This window comes from Eucalyptus grandis, chromosome 5, assembly GCF_016545825.1.
Source record: "Eucalyptus grandis isolate ANBG69807.140 chromosome 5, ASM1654582v1, whole genome shotgun sequence".
NCBI lineage: Eukaryota > Viridiplantae > Streptophyta > Magnoliopsida > Myrtales > Myrtaceae > Eucalyptus > Eucalyptus grandis.
The window spans coordinates 17,136,500-17,155,494 of NC_052616.1; the positions used below are offsets into that span (position 1 = coordinate 17,136,500).

Consider the following 18,995-nt stretch of genomic DNA (forward strand, 5'->3'; position numbering starts at 1 on the left):
AGCGGTTTGATTCAATTGAGAGATTTCGCATTATATTTGCCTCGTTAAATCTGCTCTTCATCACTCATTTTAATTTACAAAATCCCAGGACACTAAGCTTTGTGGTTTAGCAGTTTTACATCATTAGAAATTTATCTAGCTCAAAGCACTGGTTGAATTGATTGAAATTGCGAGCTTGAATTGCATATAACGGTACTTGTACATTATTTTTAGAACTCTTGGCTCTGACTTGCTTCGCTGCATAAGCTTGTATTTGGTCATGTAGCTGGTCATTAATATATATTTGTTAGCGTTTTTTTTTTTGGCATCATCCAATATGCTCGCACAAGGTTCCGACTTGTTTTAAGAGATTGTTTGGCTGTTCAATGGTGTGCCACTTTTCGAAGTCCAATTTGATTTTTGAAGCTCCTACAATCGTAATGTATTTGTGTGTCACTTTTGTTGCATAATACTTCCGGTTTAAGGAAAGGAGAGTGTTATCATATCCATGTTCTACGTTCAGTGAACTTTGCCTGGTTGCCACGTTATGTACACGAATATTTTAATTTTATTTGGGCCAAACTGGTTTTTTTTTTAAATCTGGGAAGTGCCTAAGAGTTTTCCAGAGATACAAGAGAATACCTATGACAAATAGGGGTGTCAAAAACCATCCCGAAAACCGAACCGAACCGAAAAATTCGGTTTTTTTGGTTCGGTTTTCTGTTCTCATTAAAAACTGAAATTTTTTTATTGGTTTGGTTTTTATCGGTTAACCAAACCGAACCGAACCGATAAACCGATAAAATCCTAAAACCTTATTTCGGTTCAGTTACTTCTTCCTCGACGACTCCCCTCTCTCTCTTCACTGAACACTCGCCCGCAGCCCTCCTGCCCGAACCATCGCCACCGCTATGACGAGCCCCTCACCGACCTTGAGTCCACGATGGACTCATCTCCCGAACAACAGCTTCTCTTCCACGACCGAGCCTCCACCAAGCCCCACCGCCTAGACCAGCTGAGAAGCATTGCCGGCGCCCTGACCTCCACGTCCGACCACACCTGGTGCTCGGCGAGTCACGGCCGACAACCTTGGCCGTCACCGGAACCCCCTTGCCCTCGTTGGCCTCCTCACAGTGGAAGCCAAACTTTGCCTAGAAAACCCAAACGGAGACCCAATCTAAGGTTTCAACACACCCCTACCATCCGAAAACCACGCCTCAGCGACGCTTGCCTCCGTTTGCTCGATCAAAGAAAGGGGCGACGATAGCCACAGACGAAACAACACAACGAGAACGAATATTCCCCACACAAACTTTCAGATCCAGTTCGGGCATTATATCAAACAATTGGGGTGCACTACTATAACGAGGGATTTTTGGGTCAACCGAAGCTCGACTGACACTGGGACTCTCGACACGTGACGAGGAAGACATCGGAAACAAAACGCAGGGCGACGCCGGCCGGAGCTTGCGGGAGCCGGACGGCCGGGAGCTTTGGCCCGGCACGCCCAAAATAGGGCAAGAGCAGGGGCGAGCTTACCTGTTCAGCTTGCGGGCGTCGCCAAGAAGGTCGTCGTGTGGTTCGTCGACGGATAGAGTAACCAAAAAACCGAAAACCAAAAACTAAAAGCTAAAAACCAAAAACTGAAAAACCGAACCAAACCAAACTTAACCGAACTGAAATTTCGGTTCGGTTCGTATTCGGTTTGGGTTTCATTCAGTTCGGTTCGGTTCGGAAGTTATTTCTAACGGTTCGGTTTTATTGAAAAATCGAACCGAACCGAACCGTTGACACCCCTAATGACAAACATGCAAGAGCAACAGCTTTTACGAAAGGGATCATGTTAGCGTAACCGACAAAAACATCGTTCTGCCAACAAAAGGATTAAAAAAGAAGTTCGTCCCTTTTTTTTAAAGAACACTTCATTCATCAGTTACCAAAGTCTGAACAAGGACATTCGGCATTGGAACATAAAAGATTCCAAAGGGACCGGGGAAAGAGGGAGTTGGGCCAAGCTTCTTCTGCAGTCGTCAATAATAGCCTGTAGTCTCCATGGGCTCTGTACTCGTGATCAGCCCACAAATTGATAACCCATCACTTTCAAGTCTCACCTCCAGATCATCTCCTTCGTTCAGACCCAAGTACAGTGCCAGGAGAGAGAAACCTTCTCTAATAGCTAAGGCTTCCACCATTTCGGACGTCGATGCACTGACCGATTTTGCAAACCCAGCGACTATGATTCCTCTTGCGCAATACACCGGCAATCGCTCCTTTCGATTCTACCTCGACGAAAGAATCATTCAGGTTCAATTTAAAGGTGGCAAAAGAACGCTTCAAGTGCCATAACTTACAAAAAGTACACTTTAAGTGCCATATTCAAAGAAAAACGGATCACATGAGTGCCACTCTGGCCAAAGTCCTGCCAAAATGCCGACGTGGCATATTTTCGGCGAAGCGCGCCCAAAACGACGTCGTTTTGCACGCTGACGTGGCCAAATAATGCAAAAACGACGACATTTTAGGCCGACATGATAAAAAAATAAAAAAATAAATTAAATTAAATTTAAAATTAAATTTAGTTAAAATATTTAAAAATAATAATTTTAAAATTAAATTTAATTGAAATATTAAAAAATTAATAATTAAAAAATTAATAAAAAATTAAAAAAAAGGAAAGGGGGAGGCGACGAGGATCAGCCCTCGGTGTCGCCGTCGCGCCTTGCCGCTGCCGCCTCCCCCTTTCCTTTTTAAAAAAAAAAAATTAAAAATTTTTTAATTATTAATTTTTTAATATTTCAACTAAATTTAATTTTTAAATTATTATTTTTAAATATTTTAACTAAATTTAATTTAATTAATTTTTTAATTTTTTTTACCACGTCAGCCTAAAACGACGCCGTTTTTACATTATTTGGCCACGTCAACGTGCAAAAAGCGTCGTTTTGGGCTTGGTTCACCGGAAAAATGCCATGTCGACGTTTTGGCCGGACTTTGGCCGGATTGACACTCAAGTGATCCATTTTACTCCGATTTTGGCACTTAAGTGTACCTTTCGTAAGTTATGGCACTTAGTGTTCCTTTGTGCAAAGTTAAGACACTCCAGGGATCCGCACGTCGTTTAAAGGTGCCCTTTTAAGGCGGTGACCCGCGAGCAGGTGCGTCTTCTTTCTTCTTAAAGTTCAACCCTTTCATATGATTCCATCGCAAAGAACATTTTTCACAGCGTGTGCTGCCTATAGAATTAGGTGCGGGTCCCTTTTTCATCATTTGCGTTTAAACTGTTAAGATACTAGCTACATATTACCTGTGCATCTATGGAAAAAAAAAACACAAGCATCTGATTCTACTCCGCTTCAATCGATAACCTCGCGAATGTTCCTGTGACAACTCCAGAATCATTCCGTGTTTGGGCACCTCTTGTGAAGCTATGAGGAAATAGAAATAATTAATATGGCATGTCAAACATTCAGCATCTTGATAGTAGTTCTGGCCACTATCTTCAAGTTTTTGTTGAATTTGCTATTTAAACGGTTCAAGTTCATCAGATACGAGCCGAGCGAGTGTTGACACAAGTTGAATGAATAAATACATACGCATACTTTAAATGAAGCCATTTAAACTAATGTTCGGGGCAAATGTTCGTACCCGTTTTTCCCAAATGCTTTCCTAGACACTATTGATGTTGAATGTAGTACCTAATATTACAAATATATATCTCCTGTGAAGCATTTTATATATATATATATATATATATATATATATATTTATTTATTGCCACTTTATTTAAGTGTTGACCTAGTTAGAACAGTGGAAATGAATTTACTCTATAGTGAGCTCAATGTAGGGCTGCGTAAGGCTAAGAGAACATCAATTTTCTCGGTCAAAGAAAGAGCCCAAGGCAATAAACAAGACATGGAAAGCAACATGTGGTAATGCATGAAAAGTGATATTTAAGTGTCGACCCTATTGGAAGTGAAGCGAAATTAGTGGCGCTCCAATCATTTGAAGTCACACGTATCAAGAACGAGTACTTTTTAGAAGCTTATTTATATAATTTAACCCATTACTCAAGTTATTAATTTTTCATAATAATCCCATTATTTTTTTTATTAAAAAAATAGAAAATCTCTAACTTTGTCCGAAGAAACCCAAGTTTTTGGTCAGGTTGAGGGCCCCATCAATTTTGGGCTGTAAAAATAAGAAAAGAGAGATAATTCTCCCCTTTCTTGCCAACGAAGTAGTGATTAGGACGACCATCAAATTTCGTGAATCAGCCGTGATTACTTAGGTGTGCTAAGATTAATTCATTAAATCGATTTATTAAGAGATTTGCTATCAGCTTGCTCTTGTTGAGGATTCGACTTAAAATTCATGCCATTGACAGAAAATGTAGATATTGACAGAGAGCGAAACAAGATTGTGGAAAAAGGTTTTTTTTCTTCTATATGTCGTATACATTTACATCGGTATATTTATAATGTAAGTGACAAAAGAGCAAAATAGGAAACAATAATAAATGAATCACCATTTTCCTATTTTCCTAATTACCAAAACTAATCCACGACTAATTGTATCATAGTCGATAGAATCGGGATCTTCAAGATATACAGGATATATTTCCAACACTCCCCCTCAAGCTGGTGGCCTGTAAACGTCAAGGATACCCAGCTTGCTCAATAGATACTTATGCTGTCTCTGACATAATGCTTTAGTGAAAATGTCTGCAGGTTATTCTGTTGTTCCAATTCCTTTTGTCACGAGAACTCCATCTTTGATTTTGTCCCGAGTGAAGTGACAATCTACTTCTATGTGTTTTGTTCTTTCATGAAAAACTGGATTTGCCGCTAATTTAAGTGCAGCATCATTATCACAAAACAATTCACTTGGTCCACTAACCTGTACTCCAAGGTCCAAGAGTAGTCCTCGTATCCAGACTATTTCACAAGTAGCCTTTGCCATGGCCCGATACTCTGATTCTACAGATGATAATGATACATTTGATTGCTTCTTTGTCTTCCAAGAGATTAGTGATTTTCCTAGTTTTATGCAAAAACCAGTAATAGATATTCTGGTCATTGGACAAGTAGCATAATCTGTGTCACAAAAAGCTGTCATTTTCATATTGCAGTCTCGAGATAGAAGTATACCAAGGCCTGGACATCCCTTCAAATATTTGACCACCTTCAACGCAGCATTCATATGTGATTGCTTTGGCATATGCATAAACTAACTGAGTACTTGTACGGCATAAGATATGTTAGGTCTTGTCATTGTAAGATATATCAATTTTCCGACAAGTCGGTGATATTTAGAAGGATCTCTAAGTAGTAGATCTTTGATGGTTGAAGGGGAATTAAGATCATATTCATGCGTTGTCAACTTGACATTCTGCTCAACTGGAATGGCTGCTGGTTTACATCCTGATAACCCTGCTTCAGAAATAATCTCTAAGATGAACTTCTTCTGACTGAGGCAAATTCCTTCATTGGATCGAGCAATCTCGATACCAAGAAAATATTTTGGTGGTCCCAAATCTTTGATATGAAAAGTGGAGTGCAAATACTTTTTGAACTTGGCAACTTCAGAATCATTATTTCCCATGACAAGTATGTCATCGACATATATCAACAAATAAATTGATGAATCCTTTGTAGTTCGTGTAAACAAGGCATAATCATACTTAGAATGCTCAAAACCTACATTAGTTATTGTAGTAGTGAATTTGGCATACTACTGTCTAGATGCCTGTTTTAAACCATATAAGGATTTACAAAGACGACATACCCGAGACTCCCCCTGTCTGCGTAATCGTTGAGGAATTTCCATGTAGATTTCTTCATCAAGATCACCATGTAGAAAGGCATTATGTACATCCATCTGATGAAGGTTCCAATTTCGTATGGCTGCAACGGTCAAGAAGGAACGTGCAGTGACTTCTTTAGCTATCGGAGAAAACGTCTCATGATAGTCAAAGCTTTCATTTTGAGTGAATCCCTTAGCTACTAATCGAGCTTTATAGCGCTCAACAGAACCATCTGCCTTGAATTTGATCTTATAAACCCACTTGCAGCCAATTGGTTTTTGACGCGGGGGCAAGGAAACGATATCCCAGGTATGATTCTCCATTAGAGCAATAAGCTCAGACTCCATCGCATTTTTCCATCTTGGATCTTGTGTTGCTTCAGCGAATGAAGATGATTCATGTTCTTCTGATATACGACTGATACAACACGTGTCCTAGCGATAATTGATTAAATGACACATATGAGGTAATTGGATATTGTGTACTTGAAGAACTTGTTGCAGAACATATGTAGTCCTGGGTCCATGTAGGCGGTCGAGTATGCCGTCCAGAACGTCGAGGCCGCTCGATAATATTTGTTGATGGATCCGAGGACTCAGAAATAACTGGCGAATTAATTGTTGCTGAAGGAGACTGAGAGATATCTTTAGATGAACTTGGCGATGCTGCTTCTGGGGTGTAGATTCCATCGGTATAGACAGAGATGGCCCTGATGATATAGATGATCCTGGTTCGACAAGAAAGCCTGGAGTTGAAGATAAATATTCTTCTGACAAAAAACATCTGTCATGCCCTAATGGTAAAGAGGGCTGCGATGGAGAGACCATTTTTTCAAATGGAAATACATCTTCATGAAATACAACATCTCTGCTAATGAAGAAATCTCTTGTAGAAATCTCCATAACTCGATATCCTTTCTGAAGAGGGGGGTAGCCCATGAAAACACACTAAGTGGCTCGAGGACCCATTTTGTCTCGAGGACCCACATTTGTTGTATAACATAGACAACCAAAAACTTTAAGATGATCATTATCAGGCTATTTGTTGCAAAGCATCTCAAAAGGGGTCCTATCATTAAGAATTCGAGTTGGCATGCGATTAATCAAGTAGGCAGCTGTGACCACACAATCTCCCCAAAAATCTTCTAGAATAGAAGCTTGGTATTTAAGAGCACGGGCTACCTCTAATAGGTGCCTATGTTTGCGCTCTACAACTCCATTTTGTTGTGGAGTGTAAGTGCATGAGCTTTCATGAAGTATGCCATAAGATAATAATAATTTGTTGCAATTAGAAGTAAAAAATTCACGCCCGTTGTCTGTACGAATTCGTTGTACAGATCTGCCAAACTGATTTCTAATTATGGAAAGAAAATTTGACAAATTGCCAAAAGTTTGGCTTTTCGATTGCATAAGATATACCCAGGTGGCACGAGTGTAATCATCAACAATTGTGAGGAAGAATCGAGATCCATCACGGTGAGGGGTATGATAATGTCCCCAAATGTCCATATGAAGCAATGAAAAAGGCTTTGTTGCTCGAGATGTACTTTTTGGAAATGATGCAGGAGATTGTTTAGCTAAAGGACATATTGGGCATTTTGGATGAGGAAAAAATGCACTGTGACCTAATCGTTGATGAGAAAGGAGATTTTTATTTTTACTGATGGCATTACAAGAAACATGCTTATTCAATAATTCTAAATCTCCTTGGAAATTGTTCCAGAAATAGAGTCCCTGTGCCATACTACCCAAGCCCATCACTCTGCCAGTCGAATGGTCTTGAAAGAGACAATTGTTTGAATTGAATATGGCATTGCAAGAGTTATCCTCACATACTCTTGATACAAAAAGTAGATTGAATTCAAATTCTGGGATATATAAGACATTTCCGAGGATAAAATTTTGACCAAGACGTACGGTGCCAATTATGGTAACATTTGGATGTTCCCATTTGGAAGACGCACCATGATAAGTGATTCTGGCATTTTATATATATGAGAAAATAGATTTTTGTTGCATGCTATGTGGTCACTAATGCCTGAAATCCGATTTTGGCACTTGAATGTCACTTTCATAACTTTTGGCACTTAAGTGTCAATTTGTGCCAACTTTTGGCACTTGAAGCGTACTTTTGCCGATGTTTGGAGAAGGAAACAAAGAACGTCTCAATCGTTCTCTGTTTGTTCCCCCGTGAGGAGAGAGAGAGAGAGAGAGAGAGAGAGAGAGAGAGAGAGAGAGAGAGAGAGAGAGATTTTTTGATTGGGAGCATTACCTATCCTTTCTTTTGCCAGAGAACCAAGCCGAGCCGAGCTGAGCCAACCGAGAGAACCAGTCCTTCCATTTTCCAGCGGGTCCTACTGGTCAATTTTTTGATTGGGAGCATTACCTATCCTTTCTTTTGCCAGAGAACCAAGCCGAGCCATCAATTTTGCGTTTCTTATGCCAGGGTGTATCATTATTGGAATATCAATCAACTCAATCATATTGAACTATTGCATCAAGTGGGTTATTTATGGTATGTTCCTTGCTATGGTGGCTACAAATCCTGTTTACCAGCAAAAATTTTAGCAAATGAAACAAATCTTCAAGTCCATGGGTGGAGCAACTTCTTCAAGACTTAGGATCTTGGTCATTCAATCACGAGTGATTATTAAAAATCCATTGAGAATTAATGTTGTAGAGCAAGAAGAATTATTGATGAATGGAGGTAGCGCAGGAGGACAATGTCTAGTTGATATTGTGATGAAATTTGACGTCGCTGTTTTTCCTTTCATATTATGTTTGTGCAATATGTAAAATGAATGTTCGATCTTTTTTTTTTTTTGATATTACGTGTTGGTATAGTACTCATAGTTGTTTTTCATTGATAGGCAAAAAAATGTCAAAAAAGTCCTAATATTAAATCAAAAAAGGTTTATGCAACGATCTCAGGACCGAATCAAGCTGTAGGCATCGATTTCTTAAAAGGCCATTTCAGCGCTTCTCATTTGGGAATGTCATCGAACAATCGATACACAATTTGAAATATCAATTCTAGGTTCGGATTCAACGTCGTTCATGGCCTAAACATTGTATATCAAGCTCTAAATCAACATTTTTTAAACATGAAGTAGTTTGAGTTTTGTACGATTTGCCTAAAATCTCATCAGTTCAATCCGACGTTCGGTAAACAGGGAAGAGTTCCAGAGTTACCTGGTTCGGGAACTCGCTGTGACGAACAACGACTAACAAGTTGGCTTCTGACGAAGGTCGAGAGCGATTTAGGTGAACCACCGGCGAGCGGGGAAAAATCTCTCCCCCTCACTCTCTCTCGGTCTCTCTCAGACCGCCCTCTCGATGTCTCTCTGAATACCCTCTCGGACCGTCCGCCTCTCTCTCTCTCTCTCTCTCTCTCTCTCTTTTAAGGGCCACGGCAGGCGATCATGGCTTCTTCCACCGCCAGCCTGCCGTGGCCGGCTGATCCCCGATCCCCAGGTCGCGCTGCGACCTGCTCTGCTCCTCTGGCTTGCACTTGGCTTGCAAAGACGTGGGAGCGAGGCGGAGAAGAGGACCAGCGCGCTGGCCAGGCCGGGGAAAAAGGGAAAATGGGCCGGCCCGCGCGGAGGGAAAGAAAGAGAGAGAGGGGTTGGGCCGGGTCCAGCCGAGAAAAGAAATGACCCGGCCCGACTTTGCTCCGTTTTCTTTTCTTTTTTAAAATAATAACAATAATATTTTCTTAAATTTTTTTAATAAATCCTATTACTATTAATGCAAATGCTCATAAATCTATATATTATTATGACAAAAAAAAAAATGTCAACACACGTTAGCACGCGACAGTGCCATGTAAATCAGTGAATGTCCACGTCAATAATATTCAGCCAAAATTAATCAGAAGACTGAATTAATACTAGGTCAAAAATTTTAGGACAAAATTGGCACTAATATAATAGATTTAATACTTTTTTTGACACTTTTACCTCGTTAATACATTAAATTTGCAACTTGGCATATTTGCTCCACATGAAACTTTCATTGATCACTGTTTTTATATAGCAATATCTGCATCAATGCTGTGGTTTAGTTTGTGATTTTGAGTTTGAAAAGTGAAATGTTAGGATTTGAAGCTATATAACCTGCAAGTGGAAAATCCACTTTGATGACCCTTATTATCTAATCGAAAATTGGAAAATCTATTTCCAATTGATTTTGTCCCCCTATGATATCACTTTTATTCTTGTCCAGCCTATAGCATGCATCAACAATGCCATTTAACGCAAACGAACGGTTGCCAAAGAGAAAAAGAATGGTGGTATTCAATTGAACGGATGAGATTTCTCATTTTCAAATTTTTTTTTTATTGACCGTATCCATTGTCGACTACTACTGTAGGACCAGGCGTTTAACTGCACACTAAACGGGAAATATAACACGTCCTTTTCATTCATATTGCAATTAACCCACACCTACATAAATATTCTTATTCTTCTAATTGAAGAAGTCGAGCATTAGGAAACTTCTTGACAAATTTCTTTTTCTTTCATGTAAATTAATCTATAGCACACTATTCCATGTTAAGAATACATAAAAAAAAAAGGGTGAATTTAGATTTTCCTCTATCAATGCTTTATCGGATATAACAGGAGAAAATTGTCTAAAAAGTCATAAATTTTTTGCACTATTGCTAATTCGGTTGTGCCAATTAAGTCCTTAATCTTTTCACATTTTGTCAGTTGATTCTATCCGACCAATTTTCGTCCAAAATCGCTGATGTGGACATTGGCCATCCTATATGGAATGGTCGGCATTGATGTGGGCAATTTTTAATAATATTTGAATATATATATTTTTTTTCAATTTTTTGTTTAATTTTTCTTTTCTTTTTCCTTTTCTAGTTGTTGAGGCCCTAAGATCAGCCAAAGGCAAGGTCGACCTCGCCGGTCTTTGGCGAAGCTTGCCCCCACTGGCCAATGGTGAGGGCAAGTCGTGTCTACCCCTTGGTGAGGTTGACCTCGCCCAATGATGGCAAGGTCGTGTGTCACATCCGAAATTTTCTTTGTAGTTAATGATATTTAAGATATTAAGTTAGTTAGAGTTATTGAAGGAAATAAAATTAGCAAGTTTTATTGGATAATTATTTAAGGTAAAAAGACAAATATGATACCAAGTATAATTGATCAAGGATATATACTTTTAGAGGGGATATATGCATAATCCGGAGAGATTTGCAGAATTAAGTAAATATCTTATCGTCAACATCCCCTCAAATACAAGGTGAGTTGACACAAATCAACAAGAGCTTGATAAAAGATCTGAACAGTGTCGACAAATTGAGGATGTGTCATTTTCTAAAGTTTAGTTTGATTTGAAATACTTGCAATCATATTGTATTTGTGCACCACTTCTATTGTATGTTATTGGTAATAAATGCTTCTGATTTAGAGAAAAGAGTGTTATCATAGTGAATGAATATTTTAATTTCATTCGAATTTTTCATTTGGCTAAATTTGGTTTTTCCTCATTTCTTCTGATAAATGTCTATAAGTTTTCCATAATTAGTTCCTACGACTCATACTTAGAGCAACAGCTTTTACGAAATGGATCAAATTAGTGCGACCGACGAGTTCATCCTTCTGCCAGTAAATAAAGAAAAATTTTATTCTTCGGATGGAACAAAGTCTTACATTTCTTAGACCACAGCAGGGAACAATGTGCTTTGCCCTCACTAGTTATCTATTTATGTATATGGACTCATTTATTGAGGCATACACGTCTATTTAACTGCACTAGTAAAAAAAAAAAAAAAATTGCCGGGCGATGCCCATGATGCTATGTCCCATTATCTTTGTTGATTTTATATATTTTTGTAGAAGTTATTGTTGGAAGATATGCCTAAAGATCCGCCGGATTTGATCTAAATTGATCTAATTGGATCAATTAAATATTGAACAGAAATATAGATTTGATTTGTAGAATATTTGAAGAATATTTTATTTCCTTTCTTCATGTACATTATGTATTATAATTACATAACATTGTATATCGATTACACACAATTGAAGTAATAAAAAAAACTTCTCTGCAAATCCTCTTTCTCCGCCTCGCCTCTTGCTTCCTTTACGCATTCTGTCATGGTATCAGAGCAGTAGGCTCCTAAACCTGCTTCCGCACCAATTGTTCTTCGAACTCTCTGATCTGCAAAAGAGATTTACGAAGGAATCAATCTTTCGATAAAGGAAGAAGAAGCAAGCAAAAACGATTACCATGGCTCACCCAGAAAACTCATCCGTGGCTCCTGATGTTTCATCCACAGAAGATGTCGTGCCACAAATCTCAGAAGCACAAAGCCATCTTGTGCTAACTCCCACAATCCAACAGCAACATCAGGCTCAAGGCGTGCAATGGCCATTTTTTCCGGCTCAGTCAAACATGGGGTTGCCCATTGCGGGCCATCCTTACCAATGGGTACCGTATCCATGGTACGTTGGGCCAAGTGCATCATCGCCGGGGATTACAAGCTACCAAAGTAGCGTTCAGCCCGATGGAGGCCTACCAGCCACAAATGGGGCAAGCCGAACCGCCGGAACAGAACAAGTTAGCGGGTCAGACGAAGCGGGTCTAGGAGCGAATCCCTACCCGAATTTCTCACATGCGGGTCATGGAATTGGATCTGGCGGGTCAGGCTTAGGGACGAATCCCTACCCGAGTTTCTCGCCCAATTTTCTACCTTTTTTGATGGCGGCTGTCACCGGCCGACCGGAGCCTAGAGATCCCCTGTACGTGTCAACCGCCGACGGTCCAGAACTGCGATTGATTACCTTGCAGCTGACCGAACTGGAAAACTACTCCAGATGGTCCTAGGACTTCCGGCGAGCCCTCGTGACAAAGGACAAGGACGAATTCCTTGACGGAACCATGCCTGTTCCTTCGGACGAACGACTGGCCCGACACTAGAGAAAATGCAACCACCTCATTCGAATGTGGATTGGCAATTGCGTCTCTCCAGACGTCGCGGCCGGCCTCCCACCAACAGAAGACTCGAAGAAAATGTGGGACAATATCAAAGAAATGTATGGAAAATTAGATCGAGCCAAGATTTTTTCCCTCATGCAGGAACTCGGCGAATTCAAGCAAGGAAATCTGACGGTCATGGCTTGTTACAACAAGCTATCATTGCTTTGGAACGAGCTCGAGGCTACGGAAGAAAAACTCAAGGGACCGGCAAAGACCCTCGAACAGTATAGATCTATTAAAGAGAGGGAGAAAACCACTCGTTTCCTTTTGATTTTGAACGAGAATTACCTGATGTTTCGATCGCAGATTCTGGCGATGGATCCCGTCCCTCCTCTTGGAAGGATTTTCCAACTCGCTGTCCAGGAAGAAAACCAGCGACTCGCGGCGCCGGAGCACAAGGGAGGAAGCGACAGCGTCGCTCTTGCGCTTCGCGGCGAGCGACGAGAATCGGGTTTCAAAACCCTAGCGCGAGAGAAAATCGAGAGAGAAAATCTAAGGTTGCACGGCGAGAGGACGTTTAAAAGGGGAGGCACGAACGGCCCAGATTTTCCACGGTGATCCGACGGTATCCATAAGGCTGATCTTTCCGTGGAATCGGACGGCACATACAATTCCGCGAAAAAGGGATCGGACGGCCAGATTATTTTCGCGTCTTCAAGGAATTTTGGCCAAAATTCAAAAGGGATAGGTAAATTATATTGCGAATACTGCAAACGCCCGCATCATACTATAGATAATTGCTGGAAATTGCATGGAAAGCCAGGAGAAAAAGAAAAAAGGAAAGAGTATTCTGCAGCTTGCCAAGTTACTGGGCTCAGTAATGACTGGCCAACTACCTATGGACAATATGAGCAATTAATGTAGGCTCTACAAAAGGCAGACTTCGCAAATAAAGGAGGAAGTTTTTCAAGTATATCCCATTGCTTGATAAATTCTATTTCAAGAAAAGCTTGGATAGTGGACTCAGGAGCAAGTGATCACATTATTTGTGATAAAAGTTATTTTTCTGATATGCATAAGGAGTTGGATATCCCTATTTCTGTGCAATTGCCAAATGGCAATATCACCAATGTCACATTGACATGCACTGTTCGTCTGAGTCCTCAAATTACCCTTCGAAATGTCCTTTATGTCCCTCATTTTCAATTCAATCTTATCTCTGTATCCAAAGTCTGCAAGAAAAATTCCTGTCGAGTATTCTTTGATTCTGATGCTTGTTTTTTCCAGGCCGTTTCGACTGGCAAGCTGATGGGCTTGGGTAATCTCTCGGAAGGATTATTTTTTTGGAATGACCTTCCAAATAACTTTGATTTTTCATCAATTGTCTTGAATAAAATATCATTGTGTAATGCTACTACCGATGATAAGAACTTTCTTTTACATTCAAGAATGGGTCATAGTGCTTTTTTTCCCTACTCTAAATGTCATATATGTCCTATGGCAAAACAATCTCGCACACCTTTTCCCACTAGTAAGAGTCATTCCACTACAGTTTTTTCACTACTCCACGTCGATGTCTAGGGACCTTATCACACGGCACATTGTGATGGTTCGCGCTATTTTCTTACTATCGTGGATGATCACTCTTGTGCCACCTGGATATTTCTAATGCAGTCCAAAGCTCAAGTGTCTTCTAATCTGAAATCCTTTATCATTCTAACCAAAAATCAGTTTGGGAAGACAATCAGGCGGATTCGCACTGATAATGGGAAAGAATTTTTTAACCATGAATGCAACTCGCTTTTACTATCTCATGGGATTCTACATGAAAGCTCATGCGTTTACACTCCGCAACAAAATGGAGTAGTAGAACGTAAGCATCGTCATCTATTAGAGGTTGCCAGAGCACTGAAGTTTCAGGGATCCATTCCAGATATTTATTGGGGAGATTGTATTCTCACTGCAGTATATCTTATCAACCGGATGCCAACTCGAATACTTGCTAGTAAATCACCTTTCGAATTACTATATGGCAAAAAACCAGCAATTGATCATTTAAGAGTTTTCGGTTGTTTATGCTACACTGCAACTGTGGGACCTCGGGACAAAATGAGTCCCCGTGCCAAACGATGCATATTTATGGGTTACCCCAACCTACAGAAAGGATATCGTGTTCTTGATCCATCTACAGGGGATTTTTTTTGTGAGCAGAGACGTAATCTTTCATGAAAATATCTTCCCATTCCAGGAAACTAAGGAAAATTCGTTTGTTTTAGATAATTCTCATAGTTTCTTCCATCAGGAAGATGTATTTCCTGAATATTTTCTCATAGGATCTCCAGCTCTAGCAATTCCCCCACGCTCAGCATCCCATTCACCTCATCAGCTACAACATGAGGAAGAAATGGAAGGTATGCCTACAACTCAACCTAATGTGGACAATCTTTCTAAAGTTTCGGCAGAAGCAAACATAGCAGAACCATCTCCTTCACCACCAGTGCATCCTCCACGTCGTTTGTGACGAACCACACGACCACCGACATGGACAAAGGATTATATCTGTGCATCTCTTAATTCGCCAGGTATCAACTATCCAATATCCTCATATGTCTCTTTTGATAGACTTTTGTCCGAACATCGATGTTGCATTAGTCGGATTTCCGATGAGAGGGAACCATCTAGTTATGATGAGGCTTCCAAAGATCCCCGGTGGCAACAAGCTATGGCAGCAGAATTATAGGCATTGACTGATAATCAAACTTGGGAATTGGTCCATCTTCCTCCCAACAGAAAGTCTATAGGATGCAAATGGGTTTATAAGATCAAATATAGAGCTAATGGATCCATTGAGCGTTACAAGACTCGGTTGGTGGCCAAGGGATATACTCAGCGAGAAGGTTTCGATTATCATGAAACCTTCTCTCTAGTTGCTAAAGATGTTACCGTTCGCTCTTTCTTATCAGTTGCAGCAATCCATGATTGGTCCTTACATCAAATGGACGTCCACAATGCTTTTCTCCATGGCGACTTGGATGAAGAAATTCATATAGATATTCCTTAGGGCTTATGGAGACATGGGGAGAATAAAGTATGTCGTCTCCGCAAATCCCTTTATGGACTGAAGCAAGCTTCCAGGCAATGGTATGCAAAATTTGCTAAGGCTCTCACCTTTGCAGACTTCAAACAATCCAAATATGATTATGCCTTATTCACATGGACTAAAGGTACGTCATCTATTTACTTAATGATATATGTAGATGACATTCTCATTATGGGAAATGATGAAGCTGCAATAGAGAATCTTAAGAAATATTTGCATACTACATTCCATATAAAAGATCTGGGAGCGCCAAAATATTTTCTTAGAATTGAGATTGCCAGATCTCACCAAGAAATTTCTCTTAGTCAGAGGAAGTTTGTATTAGAGATTATATCAGAAGCAGGTCTATCTGGATGCAAACAAGCAGTTATTCCAATTGAGCATAATACCAGATTAATTGCAGCGGACCATGTCGAGGAAACATCTCAGGACGATCCTCTTCTTAGAGATCCGACAAGTTATCAAAAGTTCATTGGAAAACTCATATACTTGACTATGACCAGGCCTGATATATCGTATGCAGTGCAAAATCTCAGCCAATTTATGCACAAACTGAAGGAATCTCACATGAATGCTGCTCTGAAGGTTGTAAAGTATTTGAAGAAGTGTCCAGGATTGGGAATACTTTTGTCCAGAAAATGCAACATGGAAATGACAGCATATTGTGATGCAGATTATGCGACTTGCCCCATGAGTCGAAGATCTGTCTCTGGCTTTTGCATTAAACTGGGAGAATCACTTCTTTCATGGAAAACCAAGAAGCAAGCAACGATTTATTTATCTTTAGCTAAAGCAGAATATCGAGCCATGGCAAAAACCATATGTGAGATTGTGTGGATACGAGGTTTACTTGAAGATCTCGGAATACAGGTTAAAGGGCCTACAAAATTGTTTTGTGACAATGAGTTGGCACTGAAACTTGCAGCTAATCCCATAATGCATGAAAGAACCAAGCATATAGAAGTAGATTGTCACTTCACTCGAGAGAAAATCCAAGAAGGGATAATCGAAACAAGAGGGATTGGAACTGCTGAACAACCGCCAAACATTTTCACCAAACCTCTATGTTCAAGACATCATGCATATCTACTGAGCAAGCTAGGCGTCTTAGATATTTACCAGCCACCAGCTTGAGGGGGAGTGTTGGAAGATATGCCTAAAGAGCCGCTGGATTTGATCTAAATTGATCTAATTGGATCAATTAAATATATGACAGAAATATAGATTTGATTTGTAGAATATTTGAAGAATATTTTATTTCCTTTCTTCATGTACATTCTGTATTATAATTACAGAACATTGTATATCGATTACACACAATTGAAGCAATAAAAAAACTTCTCTGCAAATCCTCTTTCTCCGCTTTGCCTCTTGCTTCCTTTACGCATTCTGTCAGTTATTTCGAATTAGAGAATAGAATTGAAACAATCGACTAATGAAGATGAAACTAATTGCATTGGCTAAAAGTTCTTTTCGTAACACAGAAAGAATGTATAGAAACTACTTTTAGGACATGAAAGGACAAAAAAAATGAGAGTTTTTTTTTTAAAAAAAAAAAAAAAATTGGTTTGACAGACTAATCTTTCTTCTGGTAGATAGGTAAATGTTAAATCGTTACTCTTCAACAATGGCAGACCTAGAATTTCACGTTAGGGTCGCTGGACGATAAATTTTAACCAAAATATATATGAATCATATTGCGAAACTATAAAGAGATAGACATAATTGATATGACAAAATATTCAGCATCTTGAAAGTTTCTCTGGCCAGTATCTTCAAGTTTTTGTTGAATTTGCTAATTAAACGGTTCAAGTCCATCACATACGTACCCTGACACGAGTTAAGTCAATAAATACATAAACATACTTTGAATTGAACCATTTAAAGTAATGTTAAGCCGAATGTCAGTACCCACTTTTACGAAATGGTTTCCTAAATGAAATTGATGTTGAAATGTAATACCCACTTTTACAAATGTATTTCCGTTGAAACATTTTACACAGATTATGTGTAGCCACTTTAATTAAGGGTTGACTTTGTTAGAAAAATGGAAATACATTTACTTTGTAGAGGGCTCGATCTAAGGCTACATGTCAAGGAAGAGGACATCAATTTTGTAGGTCAAAGAAAGAGTCCTAGGCTATAAAAAGACATGGAAAGCAAGCATTTATCAAGGCAAAAGAGACCAAAGGCAAGTTATCTCATCATGCGGCATGGGGTAATGCATAAAAAGAGATGACGATGAAGGTGGTGAAACTAGAGCAACAACGGTTGCAGTCCAGTCGCTTGTAGTGGCGCGCCTCGCTCAACTTATATTTCGTCAATCGTTTCATAAAGAGGTTGTAATAGTCAGAAGCATGTCTACCTACATAGTCTGTCCAATGGATTAGTCAGTTTCTTCATGGACAGATTGCAGGTGCTTCGTGTTGGGGAAATTTGATTGTTCAAGAAGATAGAGAAGTAGTAGTAGATCTTCGATGCTTTGATGCGTAATGAAGATCACTATTCTTAAGGTATTATTTATCCTAACTATTGTTGCTATTGGGTTTAGAACAAATATATCTCTAGGATATACATCAAAGTCATAGAGAAATGGTTTCAGTAATTACTCGAATCTCTCTTAGAATTTCTCCTCGAATGTGTTAAGGTTACGTGAATGAAAAGAGAAGAAGAGAAAGGTCCGAAGAAAATAACATTTATGAATAGTTGTGGTTATTATAAATAATATGTGAATTTGTGTCTATTCAAAGAAAACCAATCAACATATCTTTTGAGAATAGGTATCTTATCCCTATCCATCATCACTCTTCATGTCAAAAATAACTTTTTTTATAACTACCAATAATTTCCTTTTAGGATGAAGAGTCACCTTTTTTTATAATCAAGAGTCAACATTTTCTTTTATTAAGACTTTGATCATTTTATGGAAAATAACTTACAGGAAAATGTTTTTTGAATTTTCCGATGTTCGTTTAATGGAAAATGAATTAGTTGGGGAAAACATTTTCCATGAAAGGAAAAAAGTCTTCTAAGATGGGAGGAAATTTTTTTCACTTTTGAGAAAAGAGGAAAACATTTTTCTTACTCACTTTCTCTTATCTTACACTCATGTTAACCTTTTCACCTTTATATTTCTTTTTCTTTTGTCATTTTAAAAAAATTCGAATTTTTAATTATTATT

General features: G+C 39.2%; 1 protein-coding gene across 1 annotated transcript; it reads right to left on the bottom strand.

The window, feature by feature from the left end:
* Positions 1-902: 902 nt before the first annotated feature.
* Positions 903-6,129, bottom strand: LOC120293687. Its single transcript, XM_039313393.1, has 3 exons — positions 5,764-6,129; positions 2,091-2,258; positions 903-1,130 (listed from the first exon to the last, which is right to left on the bottom strand). Exons 1-3 carry the CDS (start codon positions 6,127-6,129, stop codon positions 903-905), a joined length of 762 nt encoding a protein of 253 aa, XP_039169327.1.
* Between the last annotated feature and the right edge of the window lie 12,866 nt (positions 6,130-18,995).

Excerpts from the sequence above, each read along its gene's own strand:
- LOC120293687 (XM_039313393.1), bottom strand. The coding sequence starts at position 6,129 with ATGGAGTCTGAGCTTATTGCTCTAATGGAGAATCATACCTGGGATATC. Across the intron at positions 2,259-5,763 it reads GCAGACAGGGGGAGTCTCGG|AATCGAAAGGAGCGATTGCC; the intron begins GTATGTCGTCTT and ends TCGTCGAGGTAG. Across the intron at positions 1,131-2,090 it reads ACGAAGGAGATGATCTGGAG|GCAAAGTTTGGCTTCCACTG; the intron begins GTGAGACTTGAA and ends TGGGTTTTCTAG.